At 52.9% G+C, this 23,216-nt stretch overlaps 9 protein-coding genes across 9 annotated transcripts; 5 read left to right on the top strand and 4 right to left on the bottom strand.

The window, feature by feature from the left end:
* Positions 1–489: 489 nt before the first annotated feature.
* Positions 490–1,207, bottom strand: J4E90_004682 (uncharacterized protein; the record flags this gene model as incomplete). The annotated part of the gene is made up of 2 exons (XM_051434246.1): positions 490–1,106; positions 1,165–1,207. 2 exons carry the CDS (start codon positions 1,205–1,207, stop codon positions 490–492), a joined length of 660 nt encoding a protein of 219 aa, XP_051291502.1.
* A 427-nt stretch (positions 1,208–1,634) lies between these two features.
* Positions 1,635–3,201, bottom strand: J4E90_004681 (uncharacterized protein; the record flags this gene model as incomplete). The annotated part of the gene is made up of 2 exons (XM_051434245.1): positions 1,635–2,813; positions 2,863–3,201. 2 exons carry the CDS (start codon positions 3,199–3,201, stop codon positions 1,635–1,637), a joined length of 1,518 nt encoding a protein of 505 aa, XP_051291501.1.
* Positions 3,202–5,636: 2,435 nt separating this feature from the next.
* Positions 5,637–6,310, top strand: J4E90_004680 (uncharacterized protein; the record flags this gene model as incomplete). Its single annotated transcript, XM_051434244.1, has 2 exons — positions 5,637–5,708; positions 5,777–6,310. The coding sequence occupies 2 exons, from the start codon at positions 5,637–5,639 to the stop codon at positions 6,308–6,310; spliced, it is 606 nt and encodes a 201-aa protein (XP_051291500.1).
* A 4,205-nt stretch (positions 6,311–10,515) lies between these two features.
* DBP3 (RNA-dependent ATPase) lies at positions 10,516–12,379 on the top strand (the record flags this gene model as incomplete). The annotated part of the gene is made up of 2 exons (XM_051434243.1): positions 10,516–12,170; positions 12,226–12,379. The coding sequence occupies 2 exons, from the start codon at positions 10,516–10,518 to the stop codon at positions 12,377–12,379; spliced, it is 1,809 nt and encodes a 602-aa protein (XP_051291499.1).
* A 3,698-nt stretch (positions 12,380–16,077) lies between these two features.
* On the top strand, positions 16,078–17,336 carry J4E90_004678 (uncharacterized protein; the record flags this gene model as incomplete). Its single annotated transcript, XM_051434242.1, has 5 exons — positions 16,078–16,181; positions 16,232–16,427; positions 16,477–16,858; positions 16,910–17,257; positions 17,308–17,336. The coding sequence occupies 5 exons, from the start codon at positions 16,078–16,080 to the stop codon at positions 17,334–17,336; spliced, it is 1,059 nt and encodes a 352-aa protein (XP_051291498.1).
* Positions 17,337–19,184: 1,848 nt separating this feature from the next.
* J4E90_004677 (uncharacterized protein) lies at positions 19,185–19,840 on the bottom strand (the record flags this gene model as incomplete). Its single annotated transcript, XM_051434241.1, has 2 exons — positions 19,185–19,635; positions 19,737–19,840. 2 exons carry the CDS (start codon positions 19,838–19,840, stop codon positions 19,185–19,187), a joined length of 555 nt encoding a protein of 184 aa, XP_051291497.1.
* A 361-nt stretch (positions 19,841–20,201) lies between these two features.
* On the top strand, positions 20,202–21,214 carry J4E90_004676 (uncharacterized protein; the record flags this gene model as incomplete). Its single annotated transcript, XM_051434240.1, has 4 exons — positions 20,202–20,246; positions 20,294–20,311; positions 20,367–20,570; positions 20,624–21,214. 4 exons carry the CDS (start codon positions 20,202–20,204, stop codon positions 21,212–21,214), a joined length of 858 nt encoding a protein of 285 aa, XP_051291496.1.
* A 484-nt stretch (positions 21,215–21,698) lies between these two features.
* On the top strand, positions 21,699–22,616 carry J4E90_004675 (uncharacterized protein; the record flags this gene model as incomplete). Its single annotated transcript, XM_051434239.1, has 1 exon — positions 21,699–22,616. The coding sequence occupies one exon, from the start codon at positions 21,699–21,701 to the stop codon at positions 22,614–22,616; it is 918 nt and encodes a 305-aa protein (XP_051291495.1).
* Positions 22,617–22,877: 261 nt separating this feature from the next.
* On the bottom strand, positions 22,878–23,216 carry J4E90_004674 (uncharacterized protein; the record flags this gene model as incomplete). Its single annotated transcript, XM_051434238.1, has 2 exons — positions 22,878–23,080; positions 23,138–23,216. The coding sequence occupies 2 exons, from the start codon at positions 23,214–23,216 to the stop codon at positions 22,878–22,880; spliced, it is 282 nt and encodes a 93-aa protein (XP_051291494.1).

Below are 23,216 nucleotides of genomic sequence, written 5' to 3'. Positions count from 1 at the left end.
CGGTGCTTACATGTTGTACTACCTGCGCACCATGAGGAATGAGGCTGGTAGCTTCAGTGCTCGCAATCACCGCGTCGAGATGACATAGAAGCGTGACGGAGAATGCGCGTGACGATGTTGAGGTGCAGTTGCCGAGGTGAAGACTAGCGGCATGCTCCACGCGATTTGGTTATCAAGAGCGATACGATGAACTCGACACAACACTCGAAGCCCTTCTTCAAACGACCTACACGCCAACAATTTGACTCATTACATATCCACATCCTCATGTTAACCTAGGAAGGACTGAACAAGTCTGCAGCCTACATCAACATGGTCATATGCTAAGTAGGCGACCCGACGTTGATGTACGATGCGCACTCGACAGAAGACACTTTAAACAACAAAATTTGTCAACACGATATTGTATGCTGAGAACAGAAACACGTGGTAGTGTTACGCTCGCGAAAAGGTCAGATTTGCGAAGATGGTTGTTATACATCGTACCATCTAACTGCTACCCTCTTGCCTCTTCAACCTCTCAAATAACTGGACAAAAGCCTCCGGTTCCTGCGCACCTCCGATCTCAAACTGACCGTTAATGGTAAAGTTGGGAACGCCTGTAATCTGTTGTCGGCGCGCCTGCTGGACTTCCTTGTCAACTTCAGGTCCTCCTTTGCCTGACTCCAGCCAATCCTTGATCTCTTTCTCATCAAGTCCAGCCTTGATTCCTGCCTCGGTAAGGATCTCTTGAGTGGTAATGTCCTTCTCGTTTTCAAAGTAAGCAGCGAAGAGCTCCTCGATCACGCGAGTCTGCATCTGTGGGCCCTTGGTTTTTCCAAGTTGCACAAGTCGGTGCGAATCGCGTGTGTTTCCAGTCTTGCCGCCGTACTTAAAGTTGATTCCCTCGTCTTTGCCGATCTGTGAGAGTCGCTCTTGCATCATTGCTGTGCGTTCTTTGCCGAATTTGGATTCGTACAATTGTTGCTTGTCGGCACTCTTTGGCGCATCCGGGTTCAAATAGAATGGGTACCAGCTGGTTTGAAAGGTATCACTGGAGTCCGGGTGTTTCTGCTGATAGGCAGCGATACCCTTTTCCAAGCGCTTCTTTCCCACATAGCACCATGCTGTGACTTGGTCAGCGCCGGATACATAGAATGAGATGCGTTATTCATGAACACTTACGGCATACGGTGTCGCTGACAATGTCAACCTTGAAGTTGGTCATTTTGCGTAGACTTGCTCTGAACGCCACGATGAAGTCTTGCGAGATCGTTTTGCTGTTGAAGTGATGTCATCGCTGCGAGACTGCTTGCTCTTATACCTACATGGATGGCGAGTGCTGCTGACAAATTGGTGGTGGATGTCGCAGTCGCGATGATCGGCCAAACTCGCCCTTCCAGCCGCTTCCGAGGTTATTCTAGAACATCGATCTCCTCCATCGCATCTACATTCGCCTTCTTACAACGCACGCGTTGTCACTGCCTCTTGCCTCGATATGGATTCAATTGCGCAACCCACATTTCCATGCTAATATACAGCGTAAAATGTTCACTAACGCCGCGCTATGCTTGACGAGAAGTAGTCGCTCATAGCTGTCAATTCAGGCAGCATGAGCCTGTATCCGGTTCACGCGAGATCTGCCACCCAGCCACTTATTTCTTGGGCTGCTGCTGCCCACGTTCCAACTCCTGTCGAAACTTTGGACCACGGAAAATGATCAGGATGATTCCTGGTATGCAGAGGAGGTCTATAATCCCCAGACCGGTGAACGCCCAACCCCAACCCATTGCATCCAAAATGCTGGCCATGATCAGTGAGGAGATCGCGGCAGCCATGTTGCGCATGAATCCTGCCAAAGCCACTAGACTAGCCGCCTGGCCAGGGTCGCACTCAGTCTGGAAGGATGTGCTGGTGACGAAGATGATAGACATGCCGATTGCAGCCAGAGCCGTACAGAAGAGGACCGCTGCGGGGTGAAAGTGAGCGAGTGCAAACCAGCCGAACATGATCTTTCCAGCCGCGGCGATGACGAAGCCGAAAATCTGGATGGTAATTCTTCGCTCAGGTGCAACCTTGCCAGTGGAGCTCTTCGCAAGAGCCCTCTTTCGCATCCAATCGGAAAGTCGACCGACTACCATCGAAGCGACGAACATCGCAATACCGGGACATATATAGGCATACCCAGTCTCTGCTGCCGTCCAACCGTAGCCCTCCTGCCAAATGGTGGCAAAAGAGATGAAAATGGCATACAGTCCAGCAAACTGGAATGCTCCGTTGAAGGAAACGATCAAATGTGGAGGGTATTTAAGAAGATGCAGGAACTTTCGAGGCGTTGGACGGGGAGCTTTCGGAGCTCTCGAGTCCGTACAAGGCTGTGTCCGGAAGTTGGGTATCGAAAACCAAGGCTGATTTGCGACAGGTGCGCCGTTGCCTACCAGCGATCGCAGTGTCTCTGGCGTACAGAAGACGATGAGGATATATACCGGAAAACTTGCGATCGAGAGGAAGCCGAATATCCATCGCCATCTACTCTCGTCCGCGAGTGCACCACCAATAAGCGGACCAAGTACAGGGCCAAGCTGAGGTCCCATCAAGAACCATGCTAAAGCGGTTCCACGTTTAGCAGGCTCGGTGATATCAGCAACAGTACCGGCTCCGACGGAGAAGACGATACATGATCCGAATGCCTGGAAGACACGGAGAATGTACAGCTCCGCGATATGTGGTGGCAGCACAGCAAGTAGGGTGTTCGCGACGAGAAAACTGCCGAGTCCGACCATGTACACTGTTTTCCTTCCGCCTAGATCTGAGGCAGCAGCACCGAAGAGAGGCTACGCAATCTTAGTTTTGCAATTCGAGCTACCGGTACGGATGACTTACGGCAATGGCGAATACCATCATATACATTGAGACTGTACCGTTTACCGCAGTCTCTGATGCACTGAAGATCTTCTCGAATATTTTCAGGGAAGGCAAGTAAACCGCTCCGCATAGTGGTCCAAAGAAGCCCGCCGCTGTAACGACACCCAATATGAATCTTCTGCGATTCACCGAGAAAGCCGAGTATGGTTCTGGCAGCGATGGAAGAGCAGTAGGTCCATTCGTTGATGGTTGCTCGGTTTCATTCCGGGGTTGCGCTAAAGGGTAGTCATCGCTGTCGATGCTCTCACGGTACCGGCCATTATGGCGATCCTTCACGAAGTCGATTGGGGAACGCATGGCGAAAGAAGGAGAGAAGTATACAATACGATGCGGATAAACGCTCGACGAGGAGCGTTCTTGGAACCCAAGAATACAGACAAGACGGATATGTACGGCGACGTCAAACCTAGATTGCCTAATCTTCGGAGCGTTCTATGTGCCGATGACGAGCAGCGCTGAACTGCAAGATATGAGACCTAATCCCAGGCGCCATTGTGTTGCGTTTGACAGGTCGCAGCATAGCCCTGGTTTCTGCACTGCCTGTAGGAAGGCGCCCTGGCTTAAGAGCAGTATTTTCGTCTCCGCTGCGGTCAGGTTCCCACCAGAGGGGTACTGAGCCGCATCCTACGCCACATCCGCATAGTCATGCGCCCCGCTGCTCTAGCCTCAGGGCTTGCCAGTCGCGGAATGAACTAGGTGCGCGTCATTGTTGGTATCGGAAAACGTCCGACACAATGACCCGAACAAATCAACCCGACACCACGACTGGTGGCAATAACCCGACATAAAATCCAGCGATACACACGTTATTACTTATACGTGTGATCATGTATGCAACGGCTAAGGCTTGCTAGAAGTTTTATGTGAAGCCATCTTCATTACGTCTGCATCCAGCTCACGCGTTCCGTGGTGTGCGAAGATGTGGCGGCTACCCTATTCTACACATGAAGGCGCTTGATATTGCCGGCGATGGCAAAGGGTGGGATGAAACAGTCACAGCCTCCACCAACGATTTGAATCTTCTCGGGCGCCAGGGCACGTATACAGGTCAGTAGGCTCAGAACAACAGGTTGCGAAAGCTGTTGCCATTTGTCTCCCCGTCTCGCTCGATTTGGTCGTAACTTTAGGGCGCATGTGTTCATAAATCGACAGGTCCGGCTCTTACTTCCTATTCATGCATATCCTCAGCAAATTCATGTGGTCTATGAGGCACAGTGAGGGCGAGCGAATCCGCTTGGACGACGACCGTGGCAGCGAATACGGACACGATATGGATGCCATGAGTGTGGGCTGACGGCTACTCAAGGTTACTACGGATCTGGACCACATCGGGAGTCACTGCTGGCTTTGATATGACATTGCATCGGGTTGAGCATATATGTCGTGCGGAAAACGCAACAAACATGCGATACGTCTGAGACCACCTGGGTGGTATCAACAAATAGCAGCAAGAGTATACCTGTAAACGTCATCGGCTGATATACTGTTGTACCAACACCGTCAGCGCATGTTTACCCAGCCAACACTTCAACGCCGCGCGATGCACATAAGCCCATTGGCCCAAATTCATGGTCGCCCTCCAACCGATGTCCCAAAGACAAGCATCTCGCAATGTTGGGAAGCTCAAAACATTGTTACAACGACACGTATACCCACGCTCTGTTCAACGATCGATCTGTCGTTGCATCCAACATGCAGCATCGCATGTTCATCCAGCCTACCTAGACCCTGATCTCATTCGCCTTTCGAGTCCCGTAACCAAAACCCCGGGACACAACTGCACGGCTTCCCACTGCGCTTGCAATAACAATTCATCTATCGCACGTTGGCTAAAGAGCGCTCTGCCTGTAAGCTGCACTCCCAACACATGCAACATAAGCGGCCCGTTCCCCTCGCATCACCAACAAACAACCACGACCTGCATGCCATCCAACACTATTCCGCGCCTCAACACCTGCCGCGCAGTATCGTCTTGTCATGATTGCGCAGGATGCGGATGAAGGCGCGAAATCTGCTCAAAACCTTGGAAACCTTCTCACCTCGCTTACCTGTCTATACCTATCCCGGCATAGCGCTCTGCGGGCCGCCCTCTCCTGGAGTCTCGTCGATTATCACAACATGGGCCAGCAGGTCTATCCAATGTTACCGATCTGCCTGGTGGCATGGTAGGCTGAGATAACAATCGGCTGTCTTTGACCAATACTCGCATGCCGTGGCGCCGTCTGCAGAACTTCGGGTACCGCGTGGGAACGGGTGCGAAAAGGGTGCCGGGCCTGGTATTCCCTGGGTGGGAGCTTGCACCACAAGAAGAACGATATAAACGTCGTGATTCCACGTTCACTCTCCCGAAAATATCTTTAGTGGCAGACTTCACTCCAGTTTCAAACTTCTTTGTTCGTCAAAGTCTCCGCGTTTGAAGTGTGAATCATTTGGGTGGCTGCCGCTTTCCATTCAAGGTCACGCAGGGGAAAATCTGCTCATAACTTGCTCAACCCTACTTCTCACACCACTCATATTCATTCACTTGCGCTGTTTCGTTTCCAACAAATTTCTGGTAGGCCGTGCTTTGATTGCAGTCGCTGCGATATAACTTTGGACTTGTTTCTCACTACGTTTCTATGCAGGTACAAGCAATCATGTCTATGGATATGGAAATGTCGATGGCTCCGACGAGCACCGGTATGGCTATGTCGGGCATGTCTATGGCATCGACTGCTACCGGTATGGCGCCAATGGCTACTTCGTCAGGCGGAATGGGTGGCATGGATGACATGGCCGATATGATGGGTGGATGCAAGATTAGCGTAAGTTCTATCTCGTGTGCTCTCGAAGTGAGGAGACGAGAGCCTTTAGCTGACAACCCATCTCACAGATGCTGTGGAACTGGAATGTAATCGACACATGTTTCATCGCAGAGTCCTGGCACGTACGCACGAAAGCCATGTTCGCCGGCTCCTGCATCGGAGTCATCCTCCTCGTTATCCTCCTCGAGTTTCTGCGGCGCGCAGCTAAAGAATACGATCGCTATATCGTCCAGCAGCACTCCAAGACACTCGCATCCTCGGGGGTCGGCTCGTTTTCCTCCTCCTCATCGAACGCCAACGACAGCACGACTAAGCATCCTGCTGCTACAACATCGCCAGCTGCTTGCGGCGCCATAGCTGTGACGACGACCAAGTTCCGACCGAGCATTCTACAACAGGCGGTACGGGCGGCATTGCACATGGGCGCATTTGCTGTGGCTTATTTCGTTATGCTGCTGGCGATGTATTACAACGGGTACTTTATCATCTGCATCTTCATCGGTGCGTATCTGGGATACTTCATCTTTGGGTGGGAGAGCTTCAATGTGAGCAGCGGGGGCGATGATCGTATGCAGGAAAATGCCACGGTTTGCTGTGGATAGGAAGGAACGTCAATGTTTGACTGGATTAATTACATGACACGGAAATACTCGCGACATGAGCGACAATGACAAGATGTTCATCAAGAGTAGTATCATATGGTACACGTGCATTGTAGTGAAGTGATAGATTGTCACATGTGGTATCTCTTGAGCCGCCGAACTCCCCTCATCCCCTAATCATCGCACGTCTCTCAAAATCCACCCGTGACGCATATCTTCGTTGGCTCCATATAGTACACAAGTTGTAAGATTATCTGCAGAGTATCAGCATGACGGTCGTAAGTGAAAATGATGCGATGGCACCCACTGTATCGTGTCCATCGCACGCCATCAATCTGAAGATTGAATGACTTATTTGCCCTGAAGAAAGGTCAGCATTGTGTTCACGACAAGGACATGGTATGACGTACGGGGCAGCCATCGCAAGTGCAGGTGGTGCCGCAGTTGCAGCTACCAGAAGCACAGCCGCAGTTACCCTTCATTGTTGATGGTTGAAGATGGGTTGTTGGTTTGTGGGAAAAGGGTTGGTATGGTTGAAGAGTGAGTTGGCTTGATGAGGTTGACTTGATTGTTGTGATGTAGGAGTAAGCAGCATAGTAGGACCAGCAACCAACTTCTTATATACCCTCAGCATGCGCGACTTGTGCGGTAAAGCGGCCAAACGCAGGGCTCTTGATGCCACCTCTTCCCTGCGGCAACGCCGTCAGCGGCGGCTCCCGTTCATGTGCTTCACGAGCTGTGCCCCGCATCCCACTGCGTTTGTGGCATTGTTGACTGTAAGCTTTGGTCTCAGTGGTCGATTAGCTCCGTTGGTAAGTTTAGCCGCGTGCACGCGTTTTGTGCTATTGGCTCCCACTTATCTTGCGTACATTGTGCGGTTGGTCGGCTGGTCGCGCGGGGGCATGAGAGACTTGTGCGGTTGGTCTAGCCTGGCTTCTAGAAAGTGCCAGGGCTTGCCTCGGGAGAAAAGTGGAGTTGCGTAGTTTGTGCGGATGGGTGCCAAGGCATCCGGACCGTGGGTACAGGTCGGATTCGGGCCTTATGTCTGTTTCCGTCCCGCGATAAGAGACATCAGCGTCTTCAACGTTTCCAGGTTACAGAACCATGAGATGCTTAGTTGGACTGTAATGTCATATTTGGCCCAATGATGGAAGCGAATAAAGGGCACTTGTGTAAAAGAAAGAGAGCCTGGCAGGCGATTCTTCTAGACTACGAACGTAGGTACAGGACACCTTTGAGTCGGATTATGAACTTTATCCTGTGTTGGTCAACCAATAAACTTGCCACCGCAGTATATGCAGGCATCGCAAGCAAGAAACAGTACCCGTGCCAGCGTGACAGGGATTTCCTTTCGTTCGTACACATCGCCTTCATCGTCGGAATCGTTGCTCTCTTGATCACCTCCTTCTTGGTCGGTAGAACCCTCTTCATTCATCTTGTTCAACGGATCGCTGCTCTCCTCTCTTTCCTCTGATACCATGCCGTTTCTGGTCACGCCAGTCATGACCGTGTTATCCTCAGCGTCGGAGCTGTTATGGCGTTCCACGTCTTCTTGGGCCATGATGAACTCGTCGCTTAGAAATGGTGTGCTACATATACCACAGTACTTCGTGATGCCGGGCGCCTGGATAGCCAGAAAAGTGAGGCCACATCTAGGGAACACATGTCCGTTGGTGCAAGTTGCTGACCGGGGGTCTGCGAACGGTATAAATGCGGAGCAGAAATCGCAAGTATCCGCTACTGGGACTGCTGGGCCTTGATTCGTCGAAATGCTGTTGCCATGCGTACCGGTGCCGACTGTTGATGTGCTTTCCTGCTCCGAACTTCTGTCTGCGGGCAACGATTTGGATGTATCGTCATAGCCCATGACCATGTTGATGAGTGTGACGAGTTGTTTGTGATGCGTGCGAATTTCTGCGCTGAAAGGCGTATACGATAGCGACGAAGGAAGTTGTTGCAAGGCCACAGCGAGACGATACGCAATCAGAGTCGCCGGTAGCTCCTTATTGATCTGCGTCTTGTAGGCTTCAGACACGAGGATGGTGTAGCGATCTTTCAGTGTAGGTGATTCAAGGAAAGCATTCGACTTGAATGCCTTGATCAACGAATCGAGATCGTTGACATTGGAGTACGCTACTGATGTGGTCGCGCTCATCTCACTGATAGGAAGAGGCGTGTACGTCTCGACTAGCTTTCCAACCATCTCATCCGCGAATGCAGGTATGTCGTCAGGGTCCTCGACAACTTCTTCTGCCAACTTCTTGAGACTGTACATTATTCCTTCTGCGGTTACGTTCTCTTTTGGAAAGATGTCCCGTGAGCGGCTGCCAGGTCGCAAAGAGCTGATAGCCACGGCGCCACTACGGTCAGCCGGAATACCGTATTCGATCATATCGGAAGGATGTACGCTGTTGCATGCCGCAATGAAGTCGCCCAGCGGAGATCTCGCGAGACCCCATACCTTGGCCCTGCTATTGCCTTTGAGTCCATTCTTCACACTAAACAGTGCCAGGTTATTCCCGATTCTCTCCCGCCATTCTGGGGCATCAAGACCTTTGAGTCCCTCAGGAGTCTGCTCGAGGATAGCAGTCGGACTGTGGAGGGTCGATAACAGAGAGCTTATATGGAGACGAGGAGTTGTGGCGCCAGTCGTATCCCAAACAAGGCCTGAGACCGGATCCCATCGCCCGTCCAGATCATGCGTACACCTTTCGATGATGGAAGCGTCAAGAGCGGATATCGTTAGATATACTAGTCCCGTATTTGTGAAGAGGGCAAGCTTCAGTCTGTCTCCATCTTCAACTCGGTGGAACCATTTCATCGGGCCGTCATACCTCATTTCGTAGCTTGCGTAGACAACTTCGTGCTCCAGGTTCATTTGCCCGTGGTTATACGTGATGATCCGCGCCCGTACGTCTTCATTCGTAGCGTATACCAGTACGGACCGATAAGTTCCGTTGCAGATGATCCAAGAACTCCAGGCGATATGCGAAATATACCTTTGTTGCTTGATCATGTCTTCGAAAACGTCAGGATGTGGGAAGACCGTCTCCGGGGACAGTGCGAAAGACTGATGTGTTAGTACCTCAGCCCTCCAGTCCGGCTCAGCTCCCAGTGAGGACGTCGGTGATTCGATCTTCAGAAAGACGAGGTGGTTGTCATCATCAGAGACGACTAGCATGTGCGGGCCGTATACCAAGTGAGTACCGATAACACCGGGCGGACCTGGGCAAGGCAGAGCGGGTGCCCAGGCGAATGCTCGAATGCGACCTCTCGACCGCAGTCGCTCCTTGGAATCGTGCACCACATGGCTAGGTTCGTCGTCCCAGTCCCCGAAGTGGTCAACGAGCGCATCGTTGATGATCAATCGCCGGGTCCAAATTGTCTCTTCTTCTGGCTTGCCTCCTGCTGCTGACCAGAGGGAAAGCGTCAGGTTTGCGGTAAGAGCAGCAAGCGCGCATTTTCGATGTTTAGCAATACCGGGCGGCGACCACGCGATGCTGATGGGAGCGCTGTTAGAGATCTCTTCGCCGACGGAGTAGTTAGATGTTGGCGCAGGTTCTTTGAGTGGGAGCTCATCGGTCGAGAACAAGGGTACCTTGAGAGGCACATGCTGCCATTGCGGCAAGACTTGGTCCCGTTCGAAGTCGACGGTGTTCGGAAACTACGCAATCATTAACAAAAAGGTCTCGTGTAAGTATCTGCACAGAAAGGTACTCACAAGCAGCTCTACGCGCTCATCCGACGCTAATGCAATGATGCCGTCGGAAGACCAATCAATTGCATCGACGCAGGCTGGCCAGCATCTCAGCACTGTCACGTCCGCCATGATCGCGCATCAAGTCTCAGAATAAGTGGTCCCAGTTGTTTAATGGTTCTGGTCATGGCTCACTGTGGTGAGGGAGAACATGAAAAGGTTCCGACTAGCGCGAAAACGCGAAAAGCCTTTACATAGGTAGGAACCGCAAAAGGTCTCGAATTAACGACTTTTGCATACAGTGACTAAAACCTTCACATAGCACTTCGTTGACGCGCAGGGACGTGAGAAGCATCGAACACGCGAGATTTGCTGGCGCAAGGTCGCGTTGAGCGCTTTGGGACTAGTTCCGGACTTATCGATAGTGCTGGTACCGACCGCCGACGAAAAAGTGATTTTTCCGCCATCCTTCTCAACTTCTCCACACGAAGCATTGCCAACCAACAAGATGGGGAAAAGACCGATCTCTGACGTCGTCGCTGAAGACGGCGCGACCACTACGCCCGAACTTTCAAGGAAGAAGAGCAAAAAGGACAAGAGCAAGAAGCTCAGCAAGACCGCTGAAGTGGATGCGACCGAGACGAATGGCGATGCGCAGGCTGTAGAGGATTCGGAAGACGAATCGAAACTGTCAAAGGCCGAGCGCAAGGCGGCGAAGAAAGCAAAGAAGGCGGCTAAGGAAGCGAAAAAAGCGCTGAAGGCTGCCGCGGGTGCCGATTCAGACGAGCCTGCGGAAGAGAACGAGGAAGCCATCAAGGCGGCAGAGAAGGCTGCGCGGAAAGCAGAGAAGAAGCGCGCGAAGGCATTGACCAAGGGCGAAGCTGCCGAACCCGTACCCTCCTCCAAGTCTGCACCGGTCGAAACCACAACGAGCGCAGCCACCGTCGAATCGGGCGACTATGTAGAGAGCAAAGAGCTGACCCAGCTCCCCCAGTCGGAGGTCGATGCCTTCCTCGCCAAGAACACGATGGCCATCCAAGACCCCAAACCTGCCGCTCGCAAGCTCCGTCCCATCCTGAACTTCAAGTACCTCCCGGTCGACGATGCGCAGCGCGCCTTCTTCGCCAAGTTCAGCGCCCCTACACCTATACAAGCAGCCGTCTGGCCATACTTGCTCTCAGGCAGAGACATGGTCGGTGTTGCGGAGACAGGTTCCGGCAAGACGCTGGCGTTTGGTGTACCATGTGTGCGCTATATCGCTGCGTTGCCCAAGAATGAACGGAAGGGTGTCAAGGCTGTCATTGTCTCACCTACGCGTGAGCTGGCTGTTCAGATCTACGACCAGCTGGTAGCTTTGGCGACACCGGCTGGACTGTCTGTAGTCTGCGTTTACGGCGGTGTGCCAAAGGACCCTCAGGTTGCTGCTTGCAAGAAGGCGCACATTGTGGTCGCTACACCCGGTCGCCTAAACGACCTTATTGGCGATGGCTCCGCAGATCTCAGCAAAGCCGAGTACGTAGTACTTGACGAAGCCGACCGCATGCTTGATAAGGGTTTCGAAGAAGCAATTCGGCAAATCATTTCGCAGACGCCCAAAAAGCGCCAGACCCTCATGTTTACTGCTACGTGGCCGCCCTCCGTCCGGGATCTTGCGTCCACCTTCATGAACTCGCCGGTCAGAATCACAATCGGTGACAACCAGTCTGGCGAGCTCCGCGCCAATGTGCGCATTAAGCAGCTTGTCGAGGTTGTCGATCCCCGCGGCAAAGAGCAGCGTCTGCTGCAGCTACTTAGACAGTATCAATCTGGCAAGAACAAGGACGATCGTATCCTCGTCTTCTGTTTGTACAAGAAGGAAGCAATGCGCATCGAGGATTTCATCCGCAGACAGGGCTTCCGCGTGGGTGGCATTCACGGCGACCTGAGCCAAGAAAGGCGCAGCGCCTCACTGGCGGCGTTCAAGGAAGGCCATGTGCCCCTTCTCGTGGCGACGGATGTTGCTGCACGAGGTCTCGACATTCCCGCGGTGAAACTCGTCATTAATGTCACGTTCCCTTTGACGGCGGAGGACTACGTTCACAGGATTGGTAGAACGGGTCGTGCCGGAAAGGAGGGTTTGGCGATCACGCTCTTCACGGAACACGACAAAGCACTCTCCGGATCGTGAGTACTCCTTGCATTTGCCCACATTGTTCCAGTCCACTAACTCTATTATTAGGTTGATCAACGTTCTCAAGGCAGCAAACCAGCCAGTACCTGAAGAGCTGATGAAGTTCGGTACAACTGTCAAGAAGAAGGAGCACGGTGCATACGGCGCCTTCTACAAAGACACTGGAGACTCCAAGGCAGCTACTAAGATTACTTTTGATTAAGTCCCAAGAGTCTAGCTGTGTGTTGTCAAAGGCGGACTTCGGCATCTCGTAACGAAGCTGGTCGGCGAAGTAGATGCCGCCGGCTACAGCTGCAGCGCGAAGATCGACTTGTAGACCTAGAAGCATTTGTCTAGCGGAGGCGTTTCGGATCATGCAAAGCAAAAGTTCCGGTAGTGTACACTGTTGTAGATCGCGATTTTGTTTAGTAATTACGAGTCTGCACAACATTTCAATTCTTCGTAACGAATATCCCATCTTATGCATGAGCTGAAGAGAATCCCCCTGTCCTATGGCGTCCGACTGTACCGTGCCTCTGGACAATCGTACGATTTCTCGAGCTCGCGTGTCTTCAGGTCCACACGAGAAGAAGGCTTCAGCCACCTCATCATACCGAATGCACTTGTTCCTAGCTACCATCGTGAATCTCAAATACGCATGTATCCACATGCGCCAACCGACCGCCGTACCATCAAGACACGACGCCTACCCAATGCACTACGCTTCCTACCACCAAAAGCCCACACTGACCCTCTACATGCCCACTCCACGGGGACACCTAATTCCGGCACACCGACCCCAAAAACTCCTCTCCGATCCTCACCATCTGCATGGCTCGGCAACGGACCCGTACTATAGGTTCTAACACACGCCGCTCCCGTGCACTAAACCCGCGTGCGCAGCGAAAAAAGGCGTCTGGCGTTAAAGTGGTACTTCGCCGAATGTGGTCGCCGACTATGGTTCGGACAAATCACTAAGCAGCCAATCACATCGCGGGAAGGTGAGGCAGAGACCCAGTCTGCTGGGGTGGGATTGGTGAGCTAGAGCCCGAGGGGATCTATCATGCCTCACCGCAGTGAGGTAGTGTGTTCGCCGTGTGTAGGGGGATTCGGCGAGGAGGGTATGCGGGATTGCGGAGGAAGGTAGGTGTATATAAGGGTCTCGGTGGGTTGCTGAGCGGACGGAGTGCATTCCAGATCTCTGTCAACCAAGATACGCATTTCGAGACTACTGTTATACCACGCTATACGCTACCGGACTCTACGAAAAGGCTTCGGCATACTTCCTCTTGTGTTCGGCATACCTTCATCGGCACATCGTCGGCATCGCCACATCCACTCGATATCCATAACAAACTACACATTCACAATGTGCAAGAAGGCTTCCTGCGACTCGTGCAGTAGGTCACCTACCACGATTCTGTTGTACGAGCACGGCTAACATCGCCTCAGACAAGACCACATGGTGGGGCTGTGGTAAACACGTCGCCGGCGTCATGGACAACACCCCCAAAGAGCAATGGTGCACATGCGCACCCCGAGTCGAACAACAAGGGACACAATATCCTCCCATGGGCTCACTATCTTCGGCATGACTACCGGCTTGGATGAGGGGCTCGACGGCCTAGCGACAGGACGGTACACGATGATACTGGACAGCACGAGATGATGGGTTGCTCTTTACGGAGTTTGGGAACATATGGAGTACTGGCGTGATGAATTACGATACGAACGACGCATGGATACGATTTCTGATAGCGTTAGCGATGTGCAATACATACCCAATTCTACGCTTTGAACACTGCTTTGTCGCTCGTGATCATCATGCTGTAGTGCTGTGTAGATCGCCTTGTCTAGGCCTTGTGCCTGTTGCACATGTCAGCACAAGCGTTTGAATGATCACCAGCACGTTTGTCAATGACGGGGATACAAGCTGCGCCTTGCACGACGAGGCCTCCATCACGGCCTGACGGGACCTGGCATCTTTGTCTGTCGCCCCTTCCAGAAGCGTGGTGTTGGGAGCTACGGCATGCCACCACCAGCTTTGTAGCACGGTGACCACAGTGACCACAACGGATAGCGGAAACATCTGGACCGTGATGATGACAGAAGCTGTCATTTTAGACCCTGAAGCGGGTAAGGTTAGGATTCAATCCTGTTAGTAAGGCTCGGCGGCCATTTGAAACAGCTTCTGGAAGTCTCAGATGCTTCGAAGTCAAACAGCTATGATGTCGACGGGTGCCGGGCCAGTGAGGCATCTCCCTTCCAATCGGACCCCAAGAAAATGCCGGCGCAGATGCGTGGCGCGTACAGCGCAATGATAAGACAGTCAAAAGTCTTGTGCTAGACCATTGGAAAGGTAAGAATAGGACGGTTGGTGGTGGTTGAGTTGGAGAGAACGCGCGCGAACCAATGGGTTCGGAGAGGGCACACCCGCCATGGTGAGGCTGGTCTCATAATGGGTCTGCTAAGTATAGCCGTTGCAGATGTGGAACTAGGCCCCTGCAACTAGCCAGTTTCAGCCATGGCCCTACAGGATCCGAGCCATGAGCTTCAGCGACGAGGTGAATGACAGGCAGCCACCCTGCAGCAAGAGGCGCATGTGGTGATGGAAAAGGCAGCGACCGAGAACTGGCATTGGGCAGATGCGGGGAAAGCAGAAAAAGCAACTCTCCAGGACCCCGTTGGGATGTCCTGCACGCGGTCATGAAGTAGTGGTAGATGCTGCTAGCGAAACGATTCTCGAATGTTTGAGATGGCTCTCGTGCATATCGCAGTAATCACAGGATGTGACTCGCGCAGCTCACACAATGGCTGGATCACGTCGGCGGTTAGCCCAAAGTATCCATGAATGGCGGCGGCCGTCGCGGACACCAAACGGAGACAGCCACCTGGGGGAGGTATATCTGCAGTCCATAAGCGGTGCATGCTGCTGTTATTGTTAAGTTGTGAATCTCACGCGCATTCGTCCTTGCTGCTTCGTATTGTCGTGTATTGTATTGTCGCAATAGAGCGTACCTGAGAGCATTTGGCGCTGAGCAGCTTGACCCCGCCATCCATCCCACTTGGAAAGCGCGCCCGCCGCAGCAACAAACACACGCCATCGCACCTTCCCTGTGCTCTCCGCAACATCTTCTTCTGTGAAGACACGTCCTTCACAACCTTGGAACGCCGACGGAAGAAGCCACGGGCTACGGTACGTCGCCACGTTCCCTCCCGCTTCCACGTTGAGATCGCGCATCTGGGACTGACTTGGCGGTACAACAGACCCTGCCCCCACCTTATCCGTCTCCTTTCTGTCACCGCCTCATTCCCTCTCCACCTTGCGCGGGCATCACCCCAGCATCCTCGAGAAGCTCCGAAGCGCAGCCGCTCCAGCTCCAATCGGTTGGTCGACGACATCTCTCGGTAGCCAGCGTCATTAAACGGCTAAAGACGAGCGCCTCCATCAGGCACGACCAAGTACACGCCTCGTTGAACCAGGCACTGCACAGGCCTCGACTCCAACAAACACACTTCTGTGGTAAGTCAAACGATACGGGCGGATGCATAGGTGGCGGCGAATAGCACATGTCGTTCTTTGTATCCTGACGTGCGCGTTGCCGCCATGAACACCTTTTGCGGCTCAAAGGGCACAGCACGTGGGGCTGGTTCAGTGTCTGACACAGTGCCGTTTCACCAACGCGCGCAAGACACGCCTGCTGTTCTGCGAACAATGCTTGCCATATAGCCTTCCAGGACCCAAAGCTGACCAGCGCATTTGTAGATTCTACTTGAACCACCGCAGACGCATCCTCATCGCGCCTCTTCAGCTCTTCACCTGCCGACTATCCAGCAATCGCGACCCCGCAATCACTGAGCCCAGCTCAATTGACCCAATTCACTGCGCATCAGCGCGTACCAACCACAACAACCGCCAACATGCCTCCAGCGGGGAGTGGCAGCTCTAGAAAGATCTCTTTCAATGTCTCAGAGCAGTACGATATCCAAGATGTCGTCGGAGAGGGCGCATACGGTGTTGTTTGGTAGGCTTCACCTGTCAGTACCAGCCAGACTGCTGCTAACCACGCGACAGCTCCGCATTACACAAACCGTCAGGCCAGAAGGTCGCCATCAAGAAGATCACGCCCTTTGACCACTCCATGTTCTGTCTGAGAACACTGCGAGAGATGAAGCTACTCCGATACTTCAACCACGAGAACATCATCTCCATTCTCGACATTCAGAAGCCTCGGAACTACGAGACCTTCACCGAAGTGTACCTGATCCAGGTGTGTAGCTCTAACATTCAGTGACATCCGTGGTTGCTAATCGTACCAGGAACTCATGGAGACCGACATGCACCGCGTCATTCGCACACAGGAGCTTTCGGACGACCATTGCCAGTACTTCATCTACCAGACCCTACGTGCGCTGAAGGCCATGCACTCCGCAAACGTGCTCCATCGCGATCTCAAACCCTCCAACTTGCTCCTCAACGCCAACTGCGATCTCAAGGTCTGCGATTTCGGTCTGGCTCGATCAGCCGCCTCGACCGAAGACAACTCGGGTTTCATGACGGAATACGTTGCAACGCGATGGTACCGTGCGCCCGAGATTATGCTTACCTTCAAGGAGTACACAAAGGCCATTGATGTATGGAGTGTAGGATGCATTCTGGCAGAGATGCTTAGCGGAAAACCTCTATTCCCCGGAAAGGACTGTAAGTGTTGCGCCAGTAGTCTACACCAGAGTTATTACTAACGATCACCAGACCACCACCAGCTTACGCTGATTCTCGATGTGCTCGGCACACCCACTATGGAAGACTACTACGGCATCAAGTCCCGCCGAGCTCGCGAGTACATCCGATCGCTGCCGTTCAAGAAGAAGATCCCGTGGAAGGCCATGTTCCCCAAGACCAACGACCTGGCGCTTGACCTGCTCGAGCGGTTACTCGCGTTCAACCCTGTCAAGCGTATCACAGTCGAGGATGCGCTCAAGCACCCATACCTTGAGCCGTACCATGACCCAGATGACGAGCCGACCGCCGACCCGATTCCAGAGGAGTTCTTCGACTTTGACAAGAACAAGGACAACCTGACCAAGGAGCAGCTGAAACGTGAGTCGAAGGTCCTGTATGTGCCCTGAATCTCTGCTAACACTCCACAGTCCTCATCTACCAGGAGATTATGCGATAAACTCCTCTACGTCCCCCCTCAAATGCGAGATATACACAAGATACCACGATCGAGTCGATTACCGCAATTTGTCCACAGCTAGCTGGTCTGAGCTCACTACCATATTCGAGGAAGGGTCTACAATCATCCTGTAATTTGGATTCGCAGCAGAAAGACATAATGTTAGCCAAATGATGGTAGGAAGGCATACGAGGAGATGTCGCATCGAATTCGCGCACTCTGAAGAAAGAAAGAATCTCCTATAACCAAAGTACGTTAAGATAGGAAAAGGCAGAAATGAATTGCTTCTTTGCAATCTTGATGTTGACTTTGCATGTGTCCATGGATGTTAGTGCTTTGCAGGGATTGATTATGCTACATCTTCAACGCCCAATCCATGCTTTGAATCTTCTCTTCCTCTTTACTACCTATCCTACTCTGCTGCCGTCCATCCCAAATCACACCTTTGAACTCCATGTCACTCCTCGCCAGTGATTCAGTATCCGCAGGCCTCGTCCAATCATAAATAACCGATTCGCATCTACTCCCCTTCCACGACGCATGCGCACTCCCCGTACTAATTCTACCAACCCTCCGAGACGCGTCTGCCCAGCCCATGTCCCCCGGTTCCGGCACAGCATCCAACACAGAAGATCGCCGCGTCGGACTCGTCGTTGAGCCCCTTCGAGCAACTTCGCTCCACCACCGCTTATCATATGCACCCTGTAAGAGCGAGGAACTGCGTCGACGTGCTGGAACCGGGTAGATGGGGTTATGCAGAGGAAGAGGATCAAACGACCCTCTTTTGAGAGATTCCCGTCGTGAGTGTACACGTGACGGACGCTCCGTCGACGTCAACGGAAGCATATTCTCGTGTATAGCAAAGGCATTGGGGCCTAATGTTGTAGACCGCGAGTCTTGCGCCCGCCACTGAGCTAGACCGGGCCATTTCCTCTTCTCAACATCTCCGTTGTTGTATGGAGAGGTTGGTGTCGGGGCACTCGTTGATGAAGATGAAGACCCAGCAACAGAATCCTTCCTCCCTACCACAGATTTCAGCTTCAATAAAATCGCCGCCCTGCTCCTCCTCGTATCCTGACTACCATGCCCGCAGGAACTACACTGCCGGTTCCACGCCACTCTTCCCGTTACTGGGTTGACCTCGAAGTTTCCACCACTCAATTGCGTTTGTGACTGCCGTTCCAGATCGGCTTGTCGCTTTTGTGCGAAGTGCAGGCGGAGGTACCATGTTATGGCTACTAGTATGAGGAAGAGGAGTATGGAGAGGGCGATTGCGGAGTTGCGGTCGATGTTTGTGGAGGGGTTGGTGGGAGAAGATGCGGAGTCGGATTTGTGTTTGCTTGCTATTGCACCACCGGCCATGGCGGCGACCGACATGTTGGGGTTGTTGACAGGGATTTGTGGGAGGGAGGGCTGGTGGAGGCATTGGTGGAGATGTGTATGGGGATTCGGCGGAAGTGGTGGTGTGTATAAGATGCAGATGGTCGCGTGTGTTGTGCTGTATTACACGTTGTGACTTCATAGTCTGACTTTGTACCAGAGTGGTGTTATCTAAGTACGCTTGGTGCGGTCGAGACCGAATGGACTGGTAGCGGACCAGTGTTGGAGATGAGGGGCAGTAAGTGTCGCGTTGGAAGCCGAGTATAGAGCAATGTCGTATCCATTCTTCTAATCTCTAGATCTTGCTTGTAGTGTGGAGCTGTTGTGCCCTTGAACGCCGCCCAATGCCGGTATCTATTTCGTATTCGTACAGAGTGGTGTCCTTCGCTATGCAACGAATCGCCCATCCAGTATCTTCATGTACACATAATCATACACCACATCCCCCAAATCCCTTATCTCCTGACCCTAGAAATCACACCTCCCATCCTTCCACCCCGTCCTCCACCTCTCCTCCCACTTCTTACAATCAAACTGCTCTTTCCCCAGCTTCTCATTCACAGCATTATGCGCCTCGCACATCCACTCTCCAAATTCACTCCTCGAACTGACTCTCGGTGTGTTCTTCTGCATCCACTTCTGGAAGTCTTCGGCGCACACCCAGCATGGGTATAGTTTGCCGAATGTGGTGAGGAAGGATTTGGTTTCTGATTGAAGTTGTGGAGACGGGTTCGTGGGGTATGCACCGGTTATGGAGTGGAGGAGGGTCCATGAGGAGCGGCCGAGGGCTTCGACGTCGGGTGGGCAGTCGGCGGGGAGGGAGGGTGCGGTTGTGGGAGGAGCGGCGGCTGGTGTGCGCTTTTTGGGCATTTTGCCTGACATGGCCATGAGGGAGGTTAGGTCGTTGCAGGCTCGGCATCTGTAGTTCGGACACATATGTTAGCAACCGTCTTCATCGTAAAGATGGTAGTTGTCCTGCGCGAATGTCGTCTGGCGCATTGGAGAGTCGACGGTACTCACGGCTTGCCATCAGGACCAAGTATAATGCCAGTCGCCAGCTTCTTGTACCCAGGCCTTCCTGCGATATCCTGACCTTCATCCTTCTCATTCGATTCCTGCGCCATCTTCTACTGTCTCGAAGACGTTGTGGTGGTTGCGATATGTCGCGGCGAGCAACTGGTGATTTCTAAGCTCTTCCATGATCGGACCTCGGCGGTATGCACGCGTTCCAGGGTCAACCATGTCGTGCGTCATCGCGCCTTCGCCGTTGACGGCGGTACATCTGCGGGTTATGCGTCGGCATCAGAGTTCGTAATTCTCGTGCTTCCGTGACTTCGTAGCGCCATTGGAAAGATGTTGCTGCTGTACAATTGCTCTTGGCGCGTAGATAAGATGGAGGTTGTGGACGCGCAGTGGAGCGTGCAGACGATTCACATCTGAACATCACAAAAGTATCATACACAGCGCGACTGCCGTCGTCTGATCATGGATGTACCGGTGGCCGCGAACGTGCTGGGAACGCTAGGAGCAGTATGTATTGTTCATGATCTCAAAAGTAACTGTGCTGACCAAAGCAGGTGTGTTGGTCCATTCAGGTACCCATGTCTCCCACAACTATCTTCAACGAGCTCAGCTAAGAGCGTGGTCTAGCTCATCCCACAAATCGTTATCAACTATCGAAGGCATAATGCTACTGGACTCCAGCCGACCATGATGATGCTGTGGGCGTGGGCTGGGGTTCCCCTTGGCGTTTACAACATCGCTGAGGACTACAACATTGCTCTGCGCATTCAGCCTCAGATTCTTACCGTACTGAGCCTGGTGACGTGGATCCAGTGTTACTACTATGAGAAGGTAAGTGGTCCGTCAACAGCTCGAGTATGAGTACGACACCTAACATCCCAAAGAGTTGGTCGGTTCTCCGTTCGCTCGCAGTTGTCGTCCCTGTGGCGTGCCTCATGGGCGGCATTCAAGCTGGTCTCATCTTCGCCATTCAGCATGCCAAGTCAGAGGGACTGCATTGGCCCAGTATCCTCATGGCTGTTGCTTCAGCCGCTCTGCTTGCTGCTGGTGTCCTGAGACATTACGTGGATGTCTACGTTCACCGGACGGTTCGTGGCATATCCTTCATCTTTGTCGGTATTGATGCTCTGGGAGATCTTTTCTCCTTGGTGTCAGTCGTCTTCCAGCCTAAGCTTGATGTCCTGGGTCTGGTCATCTATGGCACCGAGCTGGTGTTATGGATCGGCATCTTCGTGTGCGGAGCGTATTACAATCTCCCGTCGTGGTACGCTGCCAAGAATGAGACGAAGAGGAGCGACGAGGTCTTGGGTGAGCCGAACAGTGGGCCGGCGGACACGACTGGCATCGCACTTCACGATCTGCCCTCTAGCACTTCCGTGTTCAGGACACCATCGGGCGAAATTGAAGCGATCCGACAGCGCAGTATGGGCTCAATACGTGCTGCTGGTCTGGAACATCTACCGCGGAGGGTGTAGGTGAAGCGCAAGTGCAGGCAATTCTCAGCACATCACTTCGAATTGAGCATTTCACCCCACAAACCGTTTGTACCCCCAGCATCTCTTAACCTCCATACAACGGTCTAGGTCCTGCGGCTACCTCCGGTGCTGTGTTTGCCCGTGACGCGTTCGTTGCTTCCACGCTCTTGAACTTGGGCAGGCGCACGCACCTTCTCCACAATCACCATCCGCACTCCCCACACTCAGACCGGACAACTACCAGCGACTACATTCACGGTCGACCTCCTGCGTCACAGACTATCAACTGCGTCACTATAATAACCCGACGCCAGTCACTGATACAAGTAAGCTAACCTGCACTTCCGCCGACTCCATCACCGTCCGCAACCAGAAGTCTGCTTCACCTGGCTCGGCCTATCACAGCGCTGGAATATCTCAGCAACACTAACGAGTCCAAATAGTCAGGAATACTCGCAAGTCAGCCCTCAACTCCAACAGCATCATGACTTCCACCACTACGACCAAGGTCACTTCGCTGGACTCTCAGTCCGACGGCCCGTCGGTGCCGAACCCTACACCAGCCACTGAGTCTGTAGGCAGTCCCTACGAGCCCGTCGACCCTCCTCCGGAGATGGACTATACTGCCGTCGCCAGGATTCTAGGCCCTATCCAAGAGTCGCTCAACGAGGCTGCCCTGGAGGCCGCCTACCCATCGCCACCCATTAACACACCTATCTTCGGTTCTCCCGCTCCGTCCGTTTCATATCGCTTCCCTGTGACCCGCGGTCGCGGCTTCAGTGTGGTTGGCGATAGACTCGCGCAGCTGAAGATCAATGACCGCAAGCTCCGTCACCGCGATGGAGATGTGGGCTCCAGCAACTACTCACCAGAGGCATCCATCAACGAGGACGAAGAAGTCGATATTGCGAGCATATCCGAGGTGTTGAGCGACGGCGGCAGGGACAAGCAGGACCCGGGACAAGCTCGTAAGACCCTTGACCCCATCGATGTGACTGAGGGCTCAGTTCCTATCGCTTTAGGTTCCCCTGCCGTCAACCCTCGCATCGTAGAGTACCTGACCTTCACCTCCGACGACTTGCCTACGAACTCGGTTGCACCTTGCTTCCCCTCCACACTCATGAAGACGAGCACCGCGTCGATTAAGACTATCGTTGGCGGTAGCGACGGCGCTAGTTTGAAGAGCGATGGTGTCACTGAGAAGAGCAACTGGGCTGAGGAAATCGAAGACATGGTCGACCGTACATGCCTCCGCCTCGAGCAGCTGGCCAACGATGAGTGGAAGCGTGATGACAGCAAGAGCTTCGCCGACTACTACGTCGCCCGCCTTGAGCGTCTGCTCGGCAGCGCTAAGCGCTCCGTACCCGTCAGGATCCAGAAGAACAAGGAGACCCAGGAGTAAAAGAATAAGAATGGTGCGCCGAAGAAGCACTCGTTAGTATGGAAATGGCATAGGGAAAGGTGACGGCGTTCACGGTATGGGTAATGCTTTGATTGTCTTCACGGTTAATGGTTCAAAAGTTGGACAGGTGCTGTCATGGTGTTCTATACCCATAACGTCCCTTCTTAACGATGTCAGGTTCAAGTAGTGGGCCTGTATCAGCAGTAATAATAATGTGTCTTTCCTACACATCTTGATTCTGCTATGCACATGCCATTACATCTATGTCAAGCGCGAGTACGATGCATTCCTCACACCAAGTCCCTGCAGGATAGCAACAACACCCAGCGTGATAGCCGTAGGTCTATCATTGCTCTTCCAGTAAGCTGCACCTGCTACCGCGAGCAGAGTCGTCAGGACACCCGCGATGCTCTTGTCGTACACATCGTAGATACCCGTGACCGACCACTTGTAGTTGAGGATGCCTATCATAACGTCAATGGGAAACTACTTATGTTTTTTCAATTTGCTTGTAGACTTACTCATAATAACAAAGAACCCGCTTCCCTCGTACCAACCGATCTTACTCGCGCCGCGGAGCATGAGCGGCAGTGTGTTCAT

The sequence above is a fragment of the Alternaria incomplexa genome (assembly GCF_024043165.1).
Source record: "Alternaria incomplexa strain BMP 0042 chromosome Unknown scaffold_6, whole genome shotgun sequence".
Lineage (NCBI taxonomy): Eukaryota > Fungi > Ascomycota > Dothideomycetes > Pleosporales > Pleosporaceae > Alternaria > Alternaria incomplexa.
This window is presented reverse-complemented; position numbering and strand designations above follow the sequence as displayed.